The sequence below is a fragment of the Panicum virgatum genome, chromosome 7K (genome assembly GCF_016808335.1).
Source record: "Panicum virgatum strain AP13 chromosome 7K, P.virgatum_v5, whole genome shotgun sequence".
NCBI lineage: Eukaryota > Viridiplantae > Streptophyta > Magnoliopsida > Poales > Poaceae > Panicum > Panicum virgatum.
In genome coordinates, this window is record NC_053142.1 from 21,095,151 (window position 1) to 21,115,978 (window position 20,828).

Sequence of the window (20,828 nt, forward strand, 5' to 3'; positions counted from 1 at the left end):
TGTTCTAATAGTATTCGATGAGCCACCGAGAGCCGCCAGAGCTATTTATAGGGTAGGGTGGTAGTAGAGGCTCGCAAGTTTTTGGTTATGGCCAAACATGAGACATTTATTTTTGTGGTTCACAAACGACCACCTTTCTTAGTAAGTGAATATTTTTAAGAATTGTGAGTAAAAATACTAATTGGTATTGATGTCAGAGACCATAGGATCGAATCTGATTACGCAGTACCCGTCACATCGAATCTTTTGACACATGCATGGAGTATTAAATGGAGTTAAAAAAACTAATTAAGCAGTGTAACTGATTCGCACGAGATAAATCTTTCAAGCTTAATTAGTCTATGATTGGATATTGTTTGTCAAGTAACAACGAAATGAGATACAGTACCAAAACCCAAACTTTTTCAACAACTAAACACACCCAAAATCTGAGTACCCTGGTCATATACAATGATCCAGGTACTCATTATGAGGCACAAAATATTTTAGTGATATAAAACTGATATTCTTAGACGAATCTAACTTTCGACAGAAAAACTTGCGCTATTCTACTGTCATGAGGAAAACCTTCCACTGCAGAATAACATGCAAGGCGATGCCCCCCGTTTTTTTTTCCTCCCTACAGCTGACTAGCTTCTTACAGATGTATACACAAATAAAGCTCAAGGTGCTCAATTTACCCTTGCAAGGGGCAGTACAGGTTTTTTATTACCTACTGCAGTGCAGAATGGAGATGATATATACTCATTGCTGAAAAATTTATCTTCCTCGTTTGGGCTCAAAGATAATTTCGCTCTCTATCTAGGCCGCCAGGCCGGTCCTGGTCCCAATTAATATTACACAAAAAAATGTAGTTACTGCCAAGTACTTGTTGGTGCAAATTTCGGGACAACACAGGAACACGCTAGATCGCGCAGCGAGTGACGGCACAGATGCAGCGCCGATGCTCAGGGCGGTCAGACCGGTCTGAATAACCGGTCAAACCGGTTCGCCAGTGAAGAACGGTGAAGTCCGACGAACGGTCGTTCTAGGATCGGCAGGCCACCTAGAACGCCTTCAGACGTCGCGGAGACGAAAGAAGAATAGCAGAAAAGAGTTGGAAGAGTTAGGGTTTGCAGATAAAAGTGGAGGCAATAAACATAAAGAAAAGTAATATATTGATGTGTTTTTGATCGATTGGTTGTCTCAATCGATCGTGACCCTTTATATTTAAAGGATGGGATGGACTTATCCCACAAGAAATCCTATTTACAGATCTAAATCTATAAAAATCTCTAGTTGTACTCGGACTCTGCTTGGACCTGTCAAACCGGTCCGACCCACCGGTCAGACCGGTCGGTCGTGCCATACCAGCTACAGCGCCTAGACCAGTCAGACCGCTTGGTTAGATCGGTCAAACCGGTTGGTCTAGTCTGCTGCCAATTTTGGTTGTCAACAGTACTTTTTCTTACAAAGTTGGTTTAATTTCTTGCCTTTGGATCACTTAATTTGTTTGCCATTTGTTTTTTTATCTATCTAACTATCTATCTGTATATACATACTCCGAGACGAAACTCTCACGTTAATCACACAAATGAGGACATCCATCAATGTTACAACGTTTTAGATCTTATCTAAAGTTATTTCTTTTACCACCATTCTCCAGAGTCGAGCCATATGATATTAATACATGGATCGGATGTGGGGGTTTATCCTCTTGTTAAAAGAAATATATTTAAAAAGTTAATGACTTTAGTATGGCCGGCCATTCGTTTCAGTAATTGCACGACAATCTAAATCCCCGAGCCCAATAGCACATGCAAGCAATTTTAAAATTAAAAAAACTATAATAATTCTTAAACCATTCATCAAATTCAAATTCTGATTGCACAATTATATCTGTTTCGAAAAGATCTTAAAAACAAGAGCCCATTTCTATATGTTTCGACAACATTTTTCAAAGACACAAAAATTATTTTTGTAATGGGAAAATACCAAAATAAGTTAGTTAAAATGCTCAACAGGTTTGCTAATAAAGGTGCTTATTATTGATCATATGCAATAAACATTCGCCTATTTAACAAAGCTGTTTACCCTTATTCACTAATGATACCAAATAATCTATCTTCACAGCATGGCCACCAATATGCACTTACCTGAACTCAGGTATGCCAAGCAACATTATGTAAATCCATAGCAATTTTTGCAAATATCGTAATAAGCAAATTAGAATACACTAAGAAGCATTTTCTCTTAAAAAATATATCATTAAAATATAGTGGTGTGAAATCTTATTTTAAAGCTTTTATCAAAACTAATACAACTTTGTAATTAGACTTTGATTTGGATGCTCGATTGTGAAACTATGATCTTTTTTATTTCGAATATCATTCTTTTTCATTCTCTGCTTGCCTCATAAGCATGTACACATCCACTGCATGCACACACCAAGCACGTCACATGGATGCATGCACTGCTCTTCCGGAACGAGATCAGCGACCGGTCCAATTTACGGTCGGCCGTAATTTTTTTCAGAACATGACTGAGCATGTATTTTATTAAGAGAAAAAGAGAGTTTTACAATCACATGCCGAGGCACCCTAACAAGATACTGAAGCTAAATTGATCTTTATCTACTAAATGAAGCCATGTCCCATTATCCATGTGATGCATGTCAACGAAAGAATCAGACTCCATGTCTACTTATTATGCATGTGCGTATCCAAGGACCCAAGGACCAAGCCTAGATATATAGGCATTATTGTAGGTGTATCAAATTTGTCAAAAAGTGTGAAAATAAAGCAGTTTTTGAAGTCAGCACACGCTAGGCCAGTACTCCTTGGGGTGACTTCCAGAGTCATGCCAAGACGGACACAGAATTGGCAAGTTGCCAAAAAGTGAATTGGGTCCTAATTAAAAGCGGAATTTTAGAACTCACTGCTTCTTCTCTTTTCAAAATTGCTTTGTTGGTTTGTTCGTGATGTTTTGAAAATAGACACTGTTCGTTCGTGATTGTTTTGAAAATACACAAAGGTCTTTATATATGGCAAGGAAAATAGACACTTTTCGTTCGTGAATGTTTTGAAAATTGAACACGTTGTACCACCCGTTCGTTGCTGCATAATTAATGTCGTGCATTAAATATATATTATTAGAATATTTCAGTTTTCTTATATTACTGAGTTTGTGGAAGGAGTAGTTTTGTTTTCAGAGCAAATTCTAACAAAAATATCCTACTCCCTCTTCCCCAAATATAAGGCGTTCCCGAGTTTTTAGGACAGATTATGACTGTATACAAAAGACTCTTATCGTACCCCTAATTATTAAGCATTGAGACTCTATTTGGCTAACTAAATATGTGCTAATTAAAGTAGCATGTCATTTCCTATGCACCTTTCTCACATGTATCTCTCCCTACATGGCTGCATGCACGTCTTTCTGATATGAAAAGATCCGAAAATGATGCACAATTAAGATGATTGGGTCCATTCTCAACCTAAGATGTCTTACATTTGAGTACAAAATTTGAGCTCTGAAATATTCTACATTTCCGAAGCATAAGAAGTGTACTTAGATGTATATCACAAAAGAAGCAACTATTTATACAACAAACTTATGTAGCTAAAGTATGAAAAAACTTGTTTATATGCTAAATTCATATATAAAATTTTATGGGAAGAATCAATGCATCAGTACAGTCAGTCATGATTGGTGCCAACTTTTTCTTATTGTACTAATCTGAATATTTTACCAAATATGTCAATGGTACTGTTTGCTCATAATTGAGGGTGGCTGTACAAGCGGCCATACATTAGACGCCATGCCCTTTTCCTATTGGCTCTGTCTAATGCGTGTAGAAAATAAGCCATTTCTAGCGTTAAGTGTACGACCCATTCCGTAAATAAATACAAACGTTAATAAATAGAGATATATCCATTTACACGGTGCCAGCCACGCGTATCGAGATGCCATTAGTTAACCATTGCCTCTTACCGGGTATTACCCTCGTTATTTGGGGATGGGTAATTTGAGTACAGGAGATTAGTGGGTATGGGCACGGGTGAACCCATTTCTACCCAACGGCGCCAACATCAGTGCTGCTAGTAGAGAGACATAGGGGGGAGGGCATGCATTAGCGAGATGCAAGAGAGATGAAGACAGAAGTAGGGAGAGAGATGGGCGGAAATCGGGATCCACACGAAATTTTGGCTCTTGCTTCCCTCAGTAAACAGCATATATATTTCTAGAGCTTGTTTATTTTTAGGAATGATCCTTAAAACCAAGCCTATTTTTGAAGGCAGTCATTCCAGGAACCGTTCCTTCATGACAATCCATGTGATTTCTACCCACTACTACAAAAAACCTATCCGAGGCAGGCAAAAGTGACTAACCGTGGCGGGACGCAAGGTCACAGTAAATAACCTATTAACCGAGGCGGTTTTGCTGCCCGCCTTAGTTAATCAAATAAAAAAGAAAAAAGCTCGCCGAGCCCATCACAAGCCCATCTGCCATGCTCCTCCGCCGCCGCCGTGCTCCTCCTTCACCACCACTGTGCTCCTCCTCCGCCGCGCGTGCCGGGGCTCGCAGCCACCATCGGCCCTTGCTCGCTAGGGCCCCCACCGCTCGTGCCACGGTCGCGCCTACTGCCGCCGTTGGCCGGTGCCCACTACTGCATCTGCCGTCCACGGCTCGCTCCCGCCAACTCCCTCCGCCAGCGCCCGCCGGGGCCCGGCTGAGCCGGGTCTAGCCCCGATAGCACACGCAGCTGGGCGCACTTGCCTGCACTGCAGAGGAGGGGAGCTCCTGTGTCAGCTGCAGCAGGGGCGCTGGCCGCCACCCAAATATGGCCTGCTGTTTGAGGGGGAGCTTGGCAAGGGAAGGAGCAGAGGAGGGAGGTGGCAGGCGCCCGCTGGAGAACAAGGAGAACGAGAGTTGGAGGGAGAGAGGAAGGAGGGGCGGCACGCTGGCGGGCTAATAGGCTGAGGGAGAGGGTGGAGAGGAATTGTGTGCGAAACCCTAGTCTTGTATATACTTGTGCGTTGGCAATTGGGGCTTTTGGGCAAGCGAGATGGACCGCCTTGGTCATTTTATGGTGTCCGCCTGTGTTAATCGATTTTGCGAGGTATTTTTTTAACCACCTCGGTTAATGAAAAATGATCGTCTCGGTTAATCGCGGGCATCAATCGAGGCGGTTCAAAATCGTGCCCGTCTCCTAGGGTCTTTTGAAAGGTCACGGTTAATGTTTTCTTTGGTAGTAGTGACCGTTCCGAAATACACCGTACCGGTCTACGGAAAGAGCATCTGATTTCTAGCATAGTGTTCAAGGTTTATTTAAGAAATTAAGGCCACTACTTATGCTCATGGATTCGGTGGCATCTGTGGTGATTTTTGAAAATCTGAAGAACTATGCATGGCCAGGTTACTTAGAGATGCTATCGAGGGTAACGTGTATATGGGTGCCGGTGTGGATGCGTGTATAATTATACTTCAGGTGGACATTTTTGTATAAAGATTTGACAATGATGGATACAACCCTCATTATATAGGTCCCAACAGCTATAGACATAGTCTACATAACCCTCTAAACTATTTTTTAGTTTGTTTTACCCATCAAACTATGCCTTTCGGTTCAAATTACCCCCTAATACAATTCGTCTTTTTTATTTCTCCATGCATAGGTGGAGTTTTAAATTGAAATTTTACAAGTTGGTTGTACACATCATAAAACATGTTAAAAAATATATCATAATTATTTTATCATTATTTCGATAGGTTAGGATCATTAATAATAAATTAATCATTGGAGTTCAAAATTATATGAAAATAACGATGAAAAACTACTAACAACTCTTTTAAATATTCATTGTGATATCCACTACTATTCTGCAAAATTTGAAATTGAAATTCAACTTGTCTACAAAGAAAAAAAAGATAAATTATATTATAGGGTAAAATGAACTAAATATTATAGTTTAGGGGTAAGTTGAACCAAGTTATAGTTTATCAGGCTATCCAGACTTTGGCTATAGTTGAGAGGAGTAATTTAAGACTTTTTTCCTTTATAAATATATACTTCAGGCAGATACTCATTTGCACAACAACAAACACAGGGTAGTTGCCAATGGAACTCTCCTTCCTTGCCATTGCTCTCGCCGCCATGGTTTTCGTAACGACGGTCCTGCGATTCAGGCAGAACCGCAAGTATTGTCTCCCGCCAGGCCCTAGGCCGTGGCCGGTCATCGGGAGCCTGAACCTGCTCGGCCCGCTTACTTACCGCTCCCTCCACGAGCTCTCCCTGCGGTATGGCCCGCTGATGTCCGTCTGGGTGGGCTCTGTCCGCGTCGTTGTCGGCTCCTCCGCCGACGCCGCCCGGATGCTCCTCAAGAGCAACGACGAGGCGTTTATCGACCGGCCTAGGCTCAACATTGGCAGGTACCTGTTCTACAACTACTCCGACATGTTCTGGGCGCCCTACGGCGCGTACTGGCGCCAAGCGCGCAAGCTCTGGCACACCGAGCTCCTCAGCGAGAGGCAGCTCAAGCTGCACGAACATGTCCACCGCGAGGAGGTGAAGGCCATGCTGCGCGACCTGCACGCGGCCTCATCAATGGGGCGTGCGGTGGCATTCAGGGACCACCTGCTCATGCTCAACCTCAACGTCGTCTCCCGCATGGTGATGGGCAAGAAGTACGTCGCGGAGGGGGCCAGCTCGGTGACGACGCCGGAGGAGTTCCGTTGGATGATCGTCGAGCTGTTCGTTCTCACCGGCTCGCTCAACATCGGCGACGTGATCCCCTGGCTTAACCCGCTGGACCTACAGGGGTACATTGGTAGGACGAAGAGGCTCAGCAGGATGATGGACAGGTTCCTCGAACACGTGCTGGACGAGCACATCGAGCGTCGTCGGCGCGAGGGTGATGGCTTTGTGGCGAAGGACATGGTTGACCTGCTGCTGCAGCTCGATGAAGACCCGGACATGGAGGTCCGCATCCAGCGGGACGGTATCAAGGCATTTATTCTGGTACATACTACATATCAAGCCATTTATTCACATTAATCCATGAGACACGTTTAAAAATAAATAGATTATCATAAAAAACAGAAATATGGGGCCATAAATTCAAAACCCTATAATCATCCTAACCATGTGATCTGTTATATTCTTTTCAAATAAAATTACCCACCTCTAGTATTACAGAAGGTGTTGTGACACAATTAATTTGTATTACACGAAAGTCCGTGTTTACAGTCTTGAACTTTCATAAAAATTCAGTTTCCAACCTTCAACTACAAAATTGAGTAACAGAGACCGTCCAACTATCAAAATCAGACAAATTTAAGTCTTTGATGATTTCACATATGATGTTTCATTTTATTAAATTAAAAGTATATAAGTTATAATAAAAATATAAGTAATTCATTTCAAATAAGAAAATACAAAATATGTGTCAGTATTTTCCTAGAAATATGACCTTTCTATTGGCACTCAACTTGTTATTTATTTATTTTTAAATTGAGGCCAACCCCAACTATCATTAGTAAATGGAAATACCAGAGTACGGATGCAGGAGTAATGAGAGAAGAAGGGACGAACTAGGCAACATAACTTGTCACTTATTCGGATCCAATTATTTTTATATTCCTTGTATTTGTTTGCTTGTATTTATGCCTATTATTTTTAATAAATAAGATTCAAATATAACAACAATGTATATATTGCATTATATTTTTAGGAAAGAAAAGGTACTAGTTTCATATTTACTTGATTTAAATTTAATTACATTTGATTTTCAACCAGGATTGTTTATTATGTTAAAAACATACAAAACCACCTTTGAAATGAGCCAAAGGGACAAACTTATCCGATTTCAATTGTTGGATGATACTCGTTATCCGGTTTTGTTTTGAAGGTTGAAAATTGGTGTAAACAAGACTTTACCCTTTATATTAACACATCTTCCATTATAAAGTAACTTAATATAATCTAAAAATAATATTCAAAAAGTAACCATTTATGCCATTATGAAAACATGGATGCCTAAAAATTGCATCTAAATTATCCAAATTTCCCATTTATGGAAATAAACTAGAAGTAACCCTAAATCTATGTCTACATATGTCATTACAACAAAATTCTCAAAGGACACCAATATATGATTCTTAATTATATCAATTTTTGCCATTATTAATAAATTAAGGTATACTTTCTTGATATGCATCATCATTTAAACTAGGTATACATGTTTGGTTGAAGAGATTAGAATAGCATTTTTTATGTTGAACATATTGCTCAAAAATGGGTACAATTAAAATACCCGTCCAATACATATTGACGTGCCATGCAAAGTGAAAAAAAAAGTAAATATCGACGTGCCTTTTATTCCGAGGCGTTGATTCAATCACTTAGCCAACATCAAAAAGCTATTGGCACCTTGTTGAATAGAAGTAATCCATCTTTGATGATTTTGTCGGCATCCAACTGTTCTCGAATTGGTTTACTCAAGAATTCAAAGTATCCCAATGCGGTAAAAGAATCGAATCCTAGAATTCCTATTCGAGATATTTTTGGGCTCTTAGGCGCTATTTTGTATCTAGTATATCAAAATTTTCTTCATCTTACTATTTATTAACACATAATCAGATCTTGTTAAAAATACTTATTCCTTGAAAATTTGAAACAAACCTTCCAAGTGGAAAATAAACTAGAAGTAACCCTAAATCTATGTCTACATATGTCATTATAACAAAAATCTCAAAGGACACCAATATATGATTCTTAATTATATCAATTTTTGCCATTATTAATAAATTAAGGTATACTTTCTTGATATGCATCATCATATAAACTAGGTATACATGTTTGGTTGAAGAGATTAGAATAGCATTTTTTATGTTGAACATATTGCTCAAAAATGGGTCCAATTGAAATACTCGTCCAATACATATTGACATGCCATGCAAAGTGAAAAAAAGTAAATATCGATGCAGGTGAAACTTGTATAGAGTATAAGTATGTATCCTATGCTCTAATTGTGTCCTTATCTCGCGTACAAGCACGGGTTAATGGACTAGTTTTACTAGTTATTAATTAGTTGATGCCCTTCACACACTGACTCCAAGAGATTATATTAATTGCATTGGCGAATGGGTGCATGCAGGACACCATCAGCGCCGGCACGGACACCTCGGCGGTGACCATCGAGTGGACCCTATCGGAGCTGCTGAAGAACCCAGTGGCCCTCACCATGGCCACCGAGGAGCTAGACCGCGTCGTCGGCCGTGACCGTCTGCCCACGGAGGGGGACCGTCTGACATACCTCCAGGCAGTAATCAAGGAGTCGATGCGCATGAATCCAGCTACACCACTGCTTTCGCCACGGCGGTGCCGCAGGGACGCAGTTGTGGGTAGCTACAGCATCCCGGCGGGCACTTGCGTGGCGGTCAACGTCTGGGCCATCGGCCGTGACCCTTCTGTGTGGGAGGAGCCCAATGATTTCCGACCAGAGCGATTCCTGGACCGCAGCACAGTGGATGTGAAGGGGCAGGACTTCGAGCTGCTACCGTTCGGATCTGGTCGCCGGATGTGCCCGTGCATGGGCCTTGCGCTGAAGATGCTACAGTTGACCCTGTAGGTTACCTCACGTCATGACGGTGGAGGAGCTGAACATGGAGGAGAGCCTCAGGTTTACCATGCCACGCATGATTCCGCTTGAGGCTGCAGGCGAGCCCAAGTTACCGGCTCACCTCTATTGGGCAGAGCCGGCGCCGTGACTCATGCGGCAAAGCGTTGTTACCGATGCATGCAGATATGCTTACCTAAAAAGCTGGGGTCCCACACAGTCTTTGGGCCCATTGGAATATTGGATGAGGCCCGCCCAAAAGCACATGAGCAAGAATAAAGCTTAATTTCGTTAATTAGTTCACTGTTAGTATTCAGTAAGAACTGATATATTTCTAATATAAATGAGCGGTGATTAAATTAAACAGAACTGACTAATGCTGTTCAACCAAGCATAGGAAGAGTACTAGCTGTTGACTCATTCATTCAATTCACAGTATGGTAACAAAACGAAAAGCAAAACTATCTCTGATAAGCGCATGCCTACCCAATTTAACCGTCATCTTTAACTTGCCAATCAGTGCAATGGAGTTGCACTTGTCAGATTCTGAAAGGTTGCTCATGGTTATCCGTTCCTTGCAAGTTCTAGATGATGGAATCGTTGGAAGAGTCCATATCCTATGTAATAACATTTGTTACAGATAGATGATCTTTCGTATATGTCAAGGACTCGGTTGAACCAAATATGTTACAATAGCTTTTGTATAGATAGAACATGCATGTTCAAACTTTGTATCCTGTACCACACGCTAGTACACTTGATTTGTCTCCATTGGGAACCCTTTGTTGTCTCACCGATAGTTTTTTCTACACTCGAGTGTAGCTACTCTCATCTTCAGTATACCACCGTGCGTATGTTCTCATACTCATTTATCACTTTGAGTATGTTCATATACTTATTCTAACATATTTCAAAGGTATACACATGAAAAATTTCAAAATTAGTCCTATTTTTTAAATATATATGATTATACCTTATTATTAGTATATAAAATAAGTATGTCCATATATTTTATGTATGGTTACATACCTAATGTATATACCATCACAGATGTTCAAGTATGATCACATACTCCATGTACATACTCTTCGTTGGGTCACATACGTAATATATGATGAGATACACATGTGGGAGTAGCTACAAGCGAGTGTAAAATAGAATTTTCCTATATATATATACACACACATATATATGATAATCTACACCCAAGGTGTAGAATAGCATTCAACACCCAACACCCAAGACCAGTTTGCCCACCCACCGTCCTCCTGACCCGACCCAATCAAGCCAACCTGTGAGGCCCATGGCCCATCTCTCCCCCACACCCCTCCCCATCGCCCCCACCAGTCCATGCGACCACGCTGACCTAACCGCGATTCAAGGCCTGATTCGGCAGCGGCGAAGGCGGATTCAAGCCGTGCGGCGGTGGTGGGATCCCAGGCGGCGCACCCTCCCACACCCTCGAGTGACGGCGGCGGCGGCGGCGGGATCCAGGTGCCCCCAGCGATCGAGTTCGCGGCACCTCGATGCGACAAAGGGCTCGGTTGGCCTCGAAGACTCCGGGCTCGCCAGCGGCGGCCCCAACGGCGGGAGCATGGCTAGCAGGACTCGGCGGGAGCGTTGCTTGGGCGCCCCAGTGGGGGAGCGCTGCCTGCTTGATCGGGCGGGAGCGCGACTCAAGCGCCCGGGCAGCGACACGGCGGGAGAACGGAGCCAACCACTAAAATCGACCACCCCCCTCTTGCTCACTACTCGTTTGTGCGTTCAACATTTTCTGGTGAGCATCCTTTTTCATCATGCACAGCCCCACCCTTTTCGATTAATTGGGATCAAGGTACTAGATCGATTGAAATAAGATGTTCTAGCGTTTCAAGTTCATTTGATTTTTTTCTCATTTTTAGTTGATTTTCATCCTGATTGTGAAAGCGGAAGCAGCGTGAAGAAATTAAGGTGTGATTATCGACGCTGCGCACCTCCTATCCCCCATTTCATTTGGTCATTCATTCATTTCAGTAGTTCAGTAACTCATGTTTGTTTTTTTAGTCTGGTTTTTCTGTAAGAATTTTCAGTTCAGTAATTTATTATTGCAAGCACAACTATTCATTTTTGTAGCTTAGGTTAGGCTCAATCCTATGTTATTTCAATAGTATTACAGTAGTTTTGTTAGCATAATATCAGTAATTTTCAATCATTACTAAACATTTTGATGCTCTCCATGCGGCTGCACGCCACCAAACAACATTGATTCCTGTTACTAATTTTAAGCCAAATTATTGAATGTTGATGATGAGCCGGTAGTTAGTTCAGTGGTGTATAGTAGTAGCTCAATTTTGTTCCATCTTTTTAGTTTTACGAATTCAGTAACTTTTTAACTAAAACTACTGAAACTAAAAAACTGCTGAAGCTCATGCAATTTTATATTCAGTAACTTAGGCTAATTACTGAACCATCTAGAACTATGATACGATCTCGATGGCTAAGAACAAAATAATTTACTGAATATTGATGCTCTAAATTGAGTAGTTAGGCCAGTAGTTTTGTAAGGATTTTGGTATCAGTAATTTGTTTGGTTTAGCAGTTAGTCTAGTATTTTTTCTATTACAGAGCATGAACGATCCTCACTAAGTAGATTTGGATTTAGAATTCATCATAACATTTCATTAATTGATTATTCACATGTTCAGTAATCACTATGCAAAAATAACAATTCTTGTCTAGTAATATACTTTCTTTTTGTGTATATCCAGTAACATTTTGAAGGAGCACCGGCGTGGAGAAATTGTGGTGAGAATCTCATGTATGAGCACACTCCCCTGAAATGTTCCAATCGCACCTCGCTCCTGTGATTTTGTGTTTGGAGTTTTTTTTTGGAGAGGGGGGGGGGGGTTGTAGTTGATGGATTGTGCGCTTTTTCCCCCATAGGATCCTATATGCGCTTCACGCAAAATTCAAATTCCATTAATTTCAGTAATTATATTCAGTAATCTTGTTTAGTTCTTTTTTTATCAAGTAATGTGTTTCTCTTTTTCTCTAGTAAGTTCTTTTTTACCACTGTTTGATGGTCGATAAGAATGAACTAAATCCTGACCAATAACACATTTAGTATGCTCATTCTGCTAGTATTTTAGTAATTCTCTGTTAGTAAATCCCCTGCAACCCCCATTCTCTCAAGTTCAATAGTCAATCATTTTAGCTTTTTGGTAGTCCAACTTATATGATTAAGTATCATCCATTTCATCATCTTCAGTATTGTTGATCTATCTTAATATGTTCGACACTCCCGATCCGTCGAGTTCAGTAGTACTCAATCTAATCATGTTTAGTATTCCACTGGCTCCATTCTTAACAACACCTATTTAGTTTTCTTAGTAATATGTATTTCTGTTCATTGATATTTTTCTTGCTTTTTGGTGTCTAGTCAAGGTGCTTTACATCAGTAGCCCTACAATATGTATTTTGTTTAGTAATACATCTTTTGATTTTGCTCAGTAAAATACTTTCCTTTTGTGCGGGCCAGTAACATCAAGGTGCTTGTTAAAGAATCACTTCAGTCACATGAATGTGCTGAACTTAGTGCTAGAGACGGCTCCAAGAAGTGAAGAACAACATGAAGATTAGCGTGTACAAAATTATGTCAATTTTTTGTGCATTACAAGATTTTTGGTTGGCTGCTATTTTTGTAACAAGCATTTGTGTATATATGTGCATAGGTCACTTGTTTATGACATCTGAATGATAAGATATGCACACATGCTCTATGTATCTATGCTCAGACATTGCATGTTCATTATTCCTCTGAGGCTCTGACCATTAATGCTCACTTTCATCATGCTCTATTAAGTAATCATCTCAACTAGAATAAAGACCGTGTTAGTAATCCTCCTCAGCTAATATATGTTTAGAACTTCATTTTTCTATTCAATTCAATAATCCATGGTAATACCACTACTATAAATTACCTCAGACGTAGTAATATTTTATTATTCAGTAATCAAACTTTTTTCTATCATGTTTATCAAGGCATGTATCTACTTTTTTTTGGCTATCCAGTAATCACCAGTTGTTCGGTATTGCTAGTCCATCTCATCATGTTTAGTATATGCTCCGTAGAACTAGTACACACAAATCCATCGAATGCGTCTCATAGTTCCAACACTCACATATCCAGTAATTCGACAATGCATAAAATGGCACCACTGAACAACCACAACAATTCAGCAAAAATCATGTCAGCGTGTTTTTTCATTAGCATTTTTTCTCTCTTTAGTATTTTCCTTTTAGTTTACCCCTAGTAATTGATGGTTCAGTAATTTCCAATATTATGTCCCATTGTTTGTATAAACAATTCAGCAGCGCATGAACATCACCAGTAATTCAGTAATCCATACTTTCAGTAATTCTAAACCACCCTTTTCAGTAGATCCCATAAATTTCACTTGTCAATTTGGGGTCAACAGTGCATTTCATATTTTCATCACCTTTTAGAAGTCTATTCTTTTTTGGGTTCAATAATGCACAGCAGCTTTTTAGTATTTCATCATTTTGGTTTAATATAGCATCCCATCAGCTTCAGTAACAATTGGGTTCAGTCTAACAACCGACATTTCTACTCACAGTTCTAATATCCTATTAATTTTAAATCACCAATAACCACATTAATCGAAAGAGCAACAGAAATTAGGTGTCGGGAAGAGAAATTACTGAGAGGGAGAGTGATTTGGCAGAACATTGAACTCACTCCCGTCAAAAATTAGGTGATGTGAAGCACAATGACAGGATTCCAGCGCGTTGCTTGAAACCCAGCTTTCTCGCCCCGCGGTCTCTGGCTCTATTCCTCGCTGTACTCTGCTCCGCCGTCTCCACGCTCATGCACTGCGCTGCGCTCATGCACTGCGCTGTACTCATGCACTGCGCTCGCGACGGCACCGGCCGCCGCCCGCTCCGCTGCCCGCCTGATTCTCGCGTGCCTAGCCGCGTGCAACACCCACGCCGGTGGCCTCCGCTGCCGGCCTGCTCCTCGCACAGGACCGCACCAGCCTATGCGGCCGCCTCCCCCGCGCCGCCGCTCCCCGCAGGGACTAGGAATGCGCGCCGCTGCTGCCCTCGCCGTCGTGCGCGCCGCAACTCCCTGCCCCGCGGCCGCTCCCGCGCCCTCGCTACCGCTCAAGCTGCCGCAGCTGCCTCAGCCGGCTCACAGCAGGCCTGCGCACCACCGCGGCCTCCGCTCCCGCCGGCCCATCGCTAGCCGGGGCGCCGCCGCGGCCTCCGCCCCCACTAGCCTGCGTGCCGACAGCCTGACAGCTCGCACTCGCCGCTCGCGGCGCTTCGCGCCGCTCACGGCTCGTGCTCGTGAACGAAGAAGCTGGACTGGATGGGGGACGGATCGGTTGGTTAGCCGGTGGGTGTTAGATTGGTTGGGTGTAGAATACTATTCTACACCTAAAGTGTAGAATAGCGCTGCCGTGTGTATATATATATATGTATATATATATACATATATATACAAGCCAGGGCTAATCTCTACCCTAGGTATGGAACAGGCTATTCCATACCCGAGCCAACCGGCCACGGTCGCCCTCCCACCCAGCGCGAGCGCCAACGTCCAATTTTTCGTTCGAGGTTCCGCACCGGTTTTTTCTTTTGTCGCGCGCGTGCTCACTTTTTTCCTCCGAGCAACCTGCCACGTGTATACGCAGGCCGGACGTATGGCAAGTGGTGGGCCCAGCATGCATTTGAATTCTTGGTGAAAAGTTGATGGACAAACCTAAATATTGCACCTCACTCTAATCATCACGCATTCATCTTTTTAACTTAGGTAGGCAACTATTTACTTATTCCAATTATGCAGAGAAATACTTTTTTTCTTTTTAAACCTATGGATCAGGTTTGTTATTCTTTTTGCCTACCGAAATGAGCAGAGCTGCTATTCATCATGAATTTTCAAATATAGTTTATTTCTAAGGACGAGTAAATGTATGTTCAAACTATAACATACGACACTGGTGAATATATGAGATTTAATATCCAAGTCCAAAGTGCTTATGATTTGACTAATGGTTCTTGTGGTCTTGTGGATAGAACTAAAGTATTTCTTATTAAAATAAGAAGTATTTGTGATCAGCCAGAAAATTTTATTAGAAGAAAAATAAAAGGACAAGTGCCGGCCCAATTTGAGTGGAAATCAAGCTAAAAAACCACACGGCACCAACAAATTCGGTTGACCCAAAGCTCCACTCAGCTACGAGCTCAGTTACACTGATCAAACTTTTTCGAATACGATCTGACTATCAACTCAACAAAACCCCTTTCATGACTCAACGGTAATATCACCAGCACTAAAGGACCCAACCAAAACTCGTTCAGGATCTGGACATCGCTGAGCACGAGTCCCAAGTACACCATACGACTCCTAAAAAGGACACCGGAGGGGACGTCATCCTGCAGCCGCAACAGCACTGCAACTAGGCCACAAAAACAGAGGTGCCGCCATGTTGACGATGCCCTAGTACTGCGATCACCAATTCCTGAAATCGAGCACTTGTGTTAGCATGTCAATGTCGCAACTCAGTTGAATGTATATAATCATGGAAGATTCGACATAAAATCTTATGAATGTTCAAGAAAGTTGAAATGCATCCTTTAGGAGTAATAACCTCGGATTCCTATGGCAAAGCTTGCTGACGTCTATGAGCAATTGGACAGAGGAGGTGCCACATCAAATTCTCATGTGGGCCTCCCTGCCCCGGCTAGACAATGGCTCCAGCAATGAGCTACACGATCTTCACGGAGACACCATGGGAGCTCAGACTGTAAGCGGATACAAACTAGCTTGTCCATCAGCTCTCACACTGCGTACAAGTGAGAGGTAAACTGAGAGCAGAGAAACCAAGTCGTCCCAAATCATGAATTAAATGTAGAGAACAAAGCATGAGAGAGTAGTGAACCAGAGCCACTGGGAGCAATCAGAACAAACTAATGCTTGTTTATCCGGTGTATGAATAGCTATTTAGTAACTACGGATCGTTGTACTTGTACATCTTTCTTTTACACTACAAATATATATATATTTCCATCATAAATGACAGTCAAACAAAGGAAAATGTAAAATGTATTCTAAACTACATGGGCTTAACAAGGTAGAAAACTGAATTCTAGTTAGTATAATAGAAAAACACACTGTCAGTAAAATCTGATTTACTGCACTCTGACTGAAATGCACCCTAACCAGTACACCCTATCAGTAAATTTGCGTGCTGCAGACACTTGTTGAAAAGCAACAATCTCTATTGTGGTTATGATATAATTCTTAAATGCATATAATGATTAGTGGCAAGAAAAAAAAAGTATCAGATGACCAATCTGCAACTATCAACTCAACATGGGTATATTCACCCAAACACGGAGCATGCATCAGTGATGATTCATCCACCAAAAGCACACATACACAGCATGTAAGAAATCACGATCACCAACAGTCAGCACACAAACCTGCATGCCATGTTCGCTAGGCTACAACATCCACTCTCGCCGTAGCTCACCGTCTCCATGGTGCCAGTGTGCATCAACTCCTTGAATTCATCCATGTTCTTTTTAAAACTGCACGGTCAGGAAGACAAGATGCCGCAGTGGGCCAACAACCAGTCACCAGATGCTGAAACTGCTCTGCAGTGACGTCTAGCACCTGAGTTAGTGTGTAATCAAACAGCATGTTACAACTATTTTTAACGTCAATTCAGAAGTATGCATTGCGCAATCGAATAAATGCTATTAGGAAGTACAAAGCATTCAAGAAAAAGTGTGCTTGCAATTAATAATAAATTGTGAAGAACAAGGATACTATAAAACTACAAGTATATATAAATTGTGAAGACTAAGTAGATTACAAAGTTACAAGTACATAAATGGAATCGATGCATGCAAGTTATAATCAAAGTACTTGATAGGGAAAACAATAACTTAAAAAATGCAACATACCACAAAGTTCATAGTGTATTGGCATTTGCTCAAGCAACTGACATGCAACCAACACTGATGTAACCAAATACCTGCTCCACCTGATACAGATGACAAGAGAAGAGATAGTGGCATAGTATCCTCACCGTGAAGCAGCGTAGTATGCGGCCGTCGTCTTCGATTACGGCACCCGCACCAGCAGCAACTCCAGAGTAATTGGCGAGACGACGTCTCATGACAGCCTCCTCATCTCGTGCCCCAAATGTGCTACTGCACCCTGCTGCGGCAGGTGAAGGCGGCCTCACTCGCCCTGCGGCAGACGGACACCGACGAATTCGATAGCATGCCGCTGGCGGCGCTGTCCAATTCGGGCTACTGCAGATCAAAATTGAATATGAATAAAATTAGATGTTAAGGGATCAAAAGGCAAACAAGCAAAAGGATCACGCAACTACGAGACTGCAATATTCTGCGGCTAATATTGTTCTACCACCTTTAGAAAATCATCGGTACCTCCATGAGAAATCAATCAAAATCAACTGAAATTATATAGGAGAAGAATAGGGGGCATGGGCATCTGCGCTAGGGGAGAATAGCCCATCAATCCGAATAAATGCACACCAAAGGGGAGGGATATGAAACTGCCGCCACCGAGGAAGAACGCGCCCAAATCCGATTTCAATCCAGGCGAGCGGGATTGGAAGGGAAACGGACAGACGCGTAGGATCCTTGCATCGCCGAGCTTCACCGCCGCAGATGTGTGCTCGATCCAGGCGGCTGGGCATGGGTCCCGGTGGAGGTGGGGCGGACGGGAGCCGGCCGCGTAGCACCTCGACGGGACGGCGCGAGGTCGCCGACGGGAGGCCGAGACACGCCGGGATGGGGATTGTGCTGCGCCGGAGTTGGGGACACGTCTGGAGGGTGAAGGAGCGCCGATGGCAGGTTGATGCGGCCGCCCCAGGATCCGAGCCGGCGACTGGATGCCGGGATTGGGGGCGCGAATCCGAGCTTGACGACGGGATTGGGGGACGGCAGGGGTCCGAGCTGGGCGGTTTTGGTGGTGCGGGCGTGCGGCGTCGGGTTCTGGGCTCGGGTAGGGGCGGTTTTGGGTGGTGGGGCGAGTTAGTGGGGCGGACGGGCGGGCGGCCGCCTTGCGGTTGTGGGGAGCGAGTCGCCGGGCGCAGTTGGGCTCGGGTACTCCGTAACTTATTCCATATTGAGGGTACCAAATAGACTTACTATATACATATATATACATATATATATACACATATATAGAGTATATATACATATATGTATATATGTATATATATATACATACATATATAGAGAGAGGGAGTATACTCGTCGCCGTTTTCTCCCCCGGCTCCCCGCTACCCTCCCTATTGTGGTGCCGTGGTGGACCCAATAAAACAAATCGTTGCCACCGTGGTCTCGCACGAACATACCACCGCCGCAGCATTCTTCCTGGCAAGATTTCGACTGCTACGATGCATCCCCGACACAAATAAAATGTAAAACAGAATCCCCTCATCGTCCTCTTTCTTTTCCCCCAAATTTGAAATCCTCTCATGCTCTAAATCGCCGGCAATCTGACTTGCAAGAACCTTCTATCTGGCAGCCATGTCCACCGGCCATGGATGTTTCTCGTGAAATTAATCCCGTGGGACCACAAGTTCTCATTTTTTTTAGTAACAATAGGAAACTATTGGAAATGAACTTTTCTTTGCCTTCCTATACTTATTTGGGGAGTTGGCAAATAATAAGTTTTGGGAAGAAAATATTAGGAACGGTTGGAGATGCTCTTAGATTTCCTGATTTACTGTACATCCATTTGTTTATTGGTCTTCCGTAGGTCTGATTACCAGCAAATAATTAGCTGTTTCTTCAGCCGTATCATCTTGTTTTCGCAGGACATTGACTTCAAAATTTTCTATTGCCTTCGCTTATCTTGGCCAGCTGCAGTAAGCCTGCAACCACAATTTATTTCTAACCATTGAAAATCCCCAAATTTGTTAGTAAGCACTCCCTTGCTCAGTGTGATAACTGAACTACGAAGTACTAGTATAGGGTGAACAGTAACATATTTTTGTGCTGATTTTTTTTTGTAAATGATACAAGTATACTATCTAGTCCTTTTCCTGATCAAATCATGTGGGTAAGATGTTACCAGCATGAATAGTTGTCCTAAAAGCATTCACATTTTCATTTACCACCAGGCACCAGAAAGCACCTTTTCAGTTTTGTTGGGCATGTTAAAGGATCATATTATTCAAGGGTGTTCTTATTTTTGGATATTTCAGGCAATGAGACCTCCCGAGCAGCAGCTGCCTACTTCTGAGAGCAGTAAAAGGCGTGGCCAGTTTGATCATTCCTCAAGCACCATGCCCTGTTATCATGACGATCTAGCACCCCCTATGTGTTCTCGCTATCATCGTCCTATAGCTACAAATACATTGATTTGTCACTTCATCTTTGGAGGCCGGACGTTGGGAGGGATAATCCCTGTTCCTTCAACCTGACGACGTTTTATCTGCCAATAATGCTTCTGATTTGATTCCGCTGGAGTTGCGGCTAGCAAACAACTGATGGTGTTTGTCACTACTTTCAGGAGGTTGTGTGATGTGCATGTAATTAAAAACCACTTTGAACCATTTCTTGGAATCGTTCAAAAAAACCATTGCTTGGACTAGTGCCAAATAGACATGAAAGAAAAATAAATTACATTGTGTCGTGTTCAGTATTTCTTCTCCCATACTGTAGCGTGAGTACTAAATCTATATAACTGTCACTTGGAATTAAAGGCATTATGATGAAATTGAATCTTTTTGGTAAATTGGTTACATCATTGTGGTCAAAGCCACTATGGTAACTTGATTATTCTATTGTGGTAAACGGAACTTGTATTTTCCACCATTTTTCTACAGTAAGTTTATTATTTTCCATTGTGTCGTGTTCAGTATTTCTTCTCCCGTACTGTAGTGTGAGTACTAAATCTATCACTGTCACTAGGAGTTAAAGGCATCATGATCAAATTTAATCTTTTTTGGTAAATTGGTTACATCATTGTGATCAAAGCTAATATGGTAACTTGGTTATTCCATTGTGGTAAACGGCATTGGTATTTTCCACCACATTTCTACAGTAAGTGGATTATGCAATTGTGGTAATAGAAATGATACTGTGACAAATCTACGAGGTCACAATGTTAATAACTTGATCTTTATTTTGTATATATGCACTCTTGATGCACATGTCCTAATTTTGCATAACTGT

General features: G+C 42.2%; 1 protein-coding gene and 1 long non-coding RNA gene across 5 annotated transcripts; one reads left to right on the top strand and one right to left on the bottom strand.

Moving 5' to 3' along the window:
* Positions 1 to 6,100: 6,100 nt before the first annotated feature.
* Positions 6,101 to 9,611, top strand: LOC120640506 (trimethyltridecatetraene synthase-like). The gene is made up of 2 exons (XM_039916371.1): positions 6,101 to 7,000; positions 9,138 to 9,611. Exons 1-2 carry the CDS (start codon positions 6,101 to 6,103, stop codon positions 9,609 to 9,611), a joined length of 1,374 nt encoding a protein of 457 aa, XP_039772305.1.
* Positions 9,612 to 15,707: 6,096 nt separating this feature from the next.
* Positions 15,708 to 18,677, bottom strand: LOC120640507. 4 transcript variants are annotated; one of them, XR_005661844.1, is made up of 5 exons: positions 18,174 to 18,677; positions 17,699 to 17,927; positions 17,088 to 17,280; positions 16,253 to 16,447; positions 15,708 to 16,123 (listed from the first exon to the last, which is right to left on the bottom strand). It is a non-coding gene; the product is annotated as an uncharacterized LOC120640507 (long non-coding RNA). The 4 variants fall into 4 exon arrangements; XR_005661845.1 differs by having other exon boundaries at positions 17,088 to 17,273; positions 17,699 to 18,671; XR_005661842.1 differs by having other exon boundaries at positions 17,699 to 18,669.
* Positions 18,678 to 20,828: the final 2,151 nt, after the last annotated feature.

Bases quoted from the DNA above. Each gene is read 5' to 3' on its own strand.
- LOC120640506 (XM_039916371.1), top strand. From the start codon at position 6,101: ATGGAACTCTCCTTCCTTGCCATTGCTCTCGCCGCCATGGTTTTCGTA. The intron at 7,001-9,137 runs GTACATACTACA...GGGTGCATGCAG, and splicing joins GTATCAAGGCATTTATTCTG to GACACCATCAGCGCCGGCAC.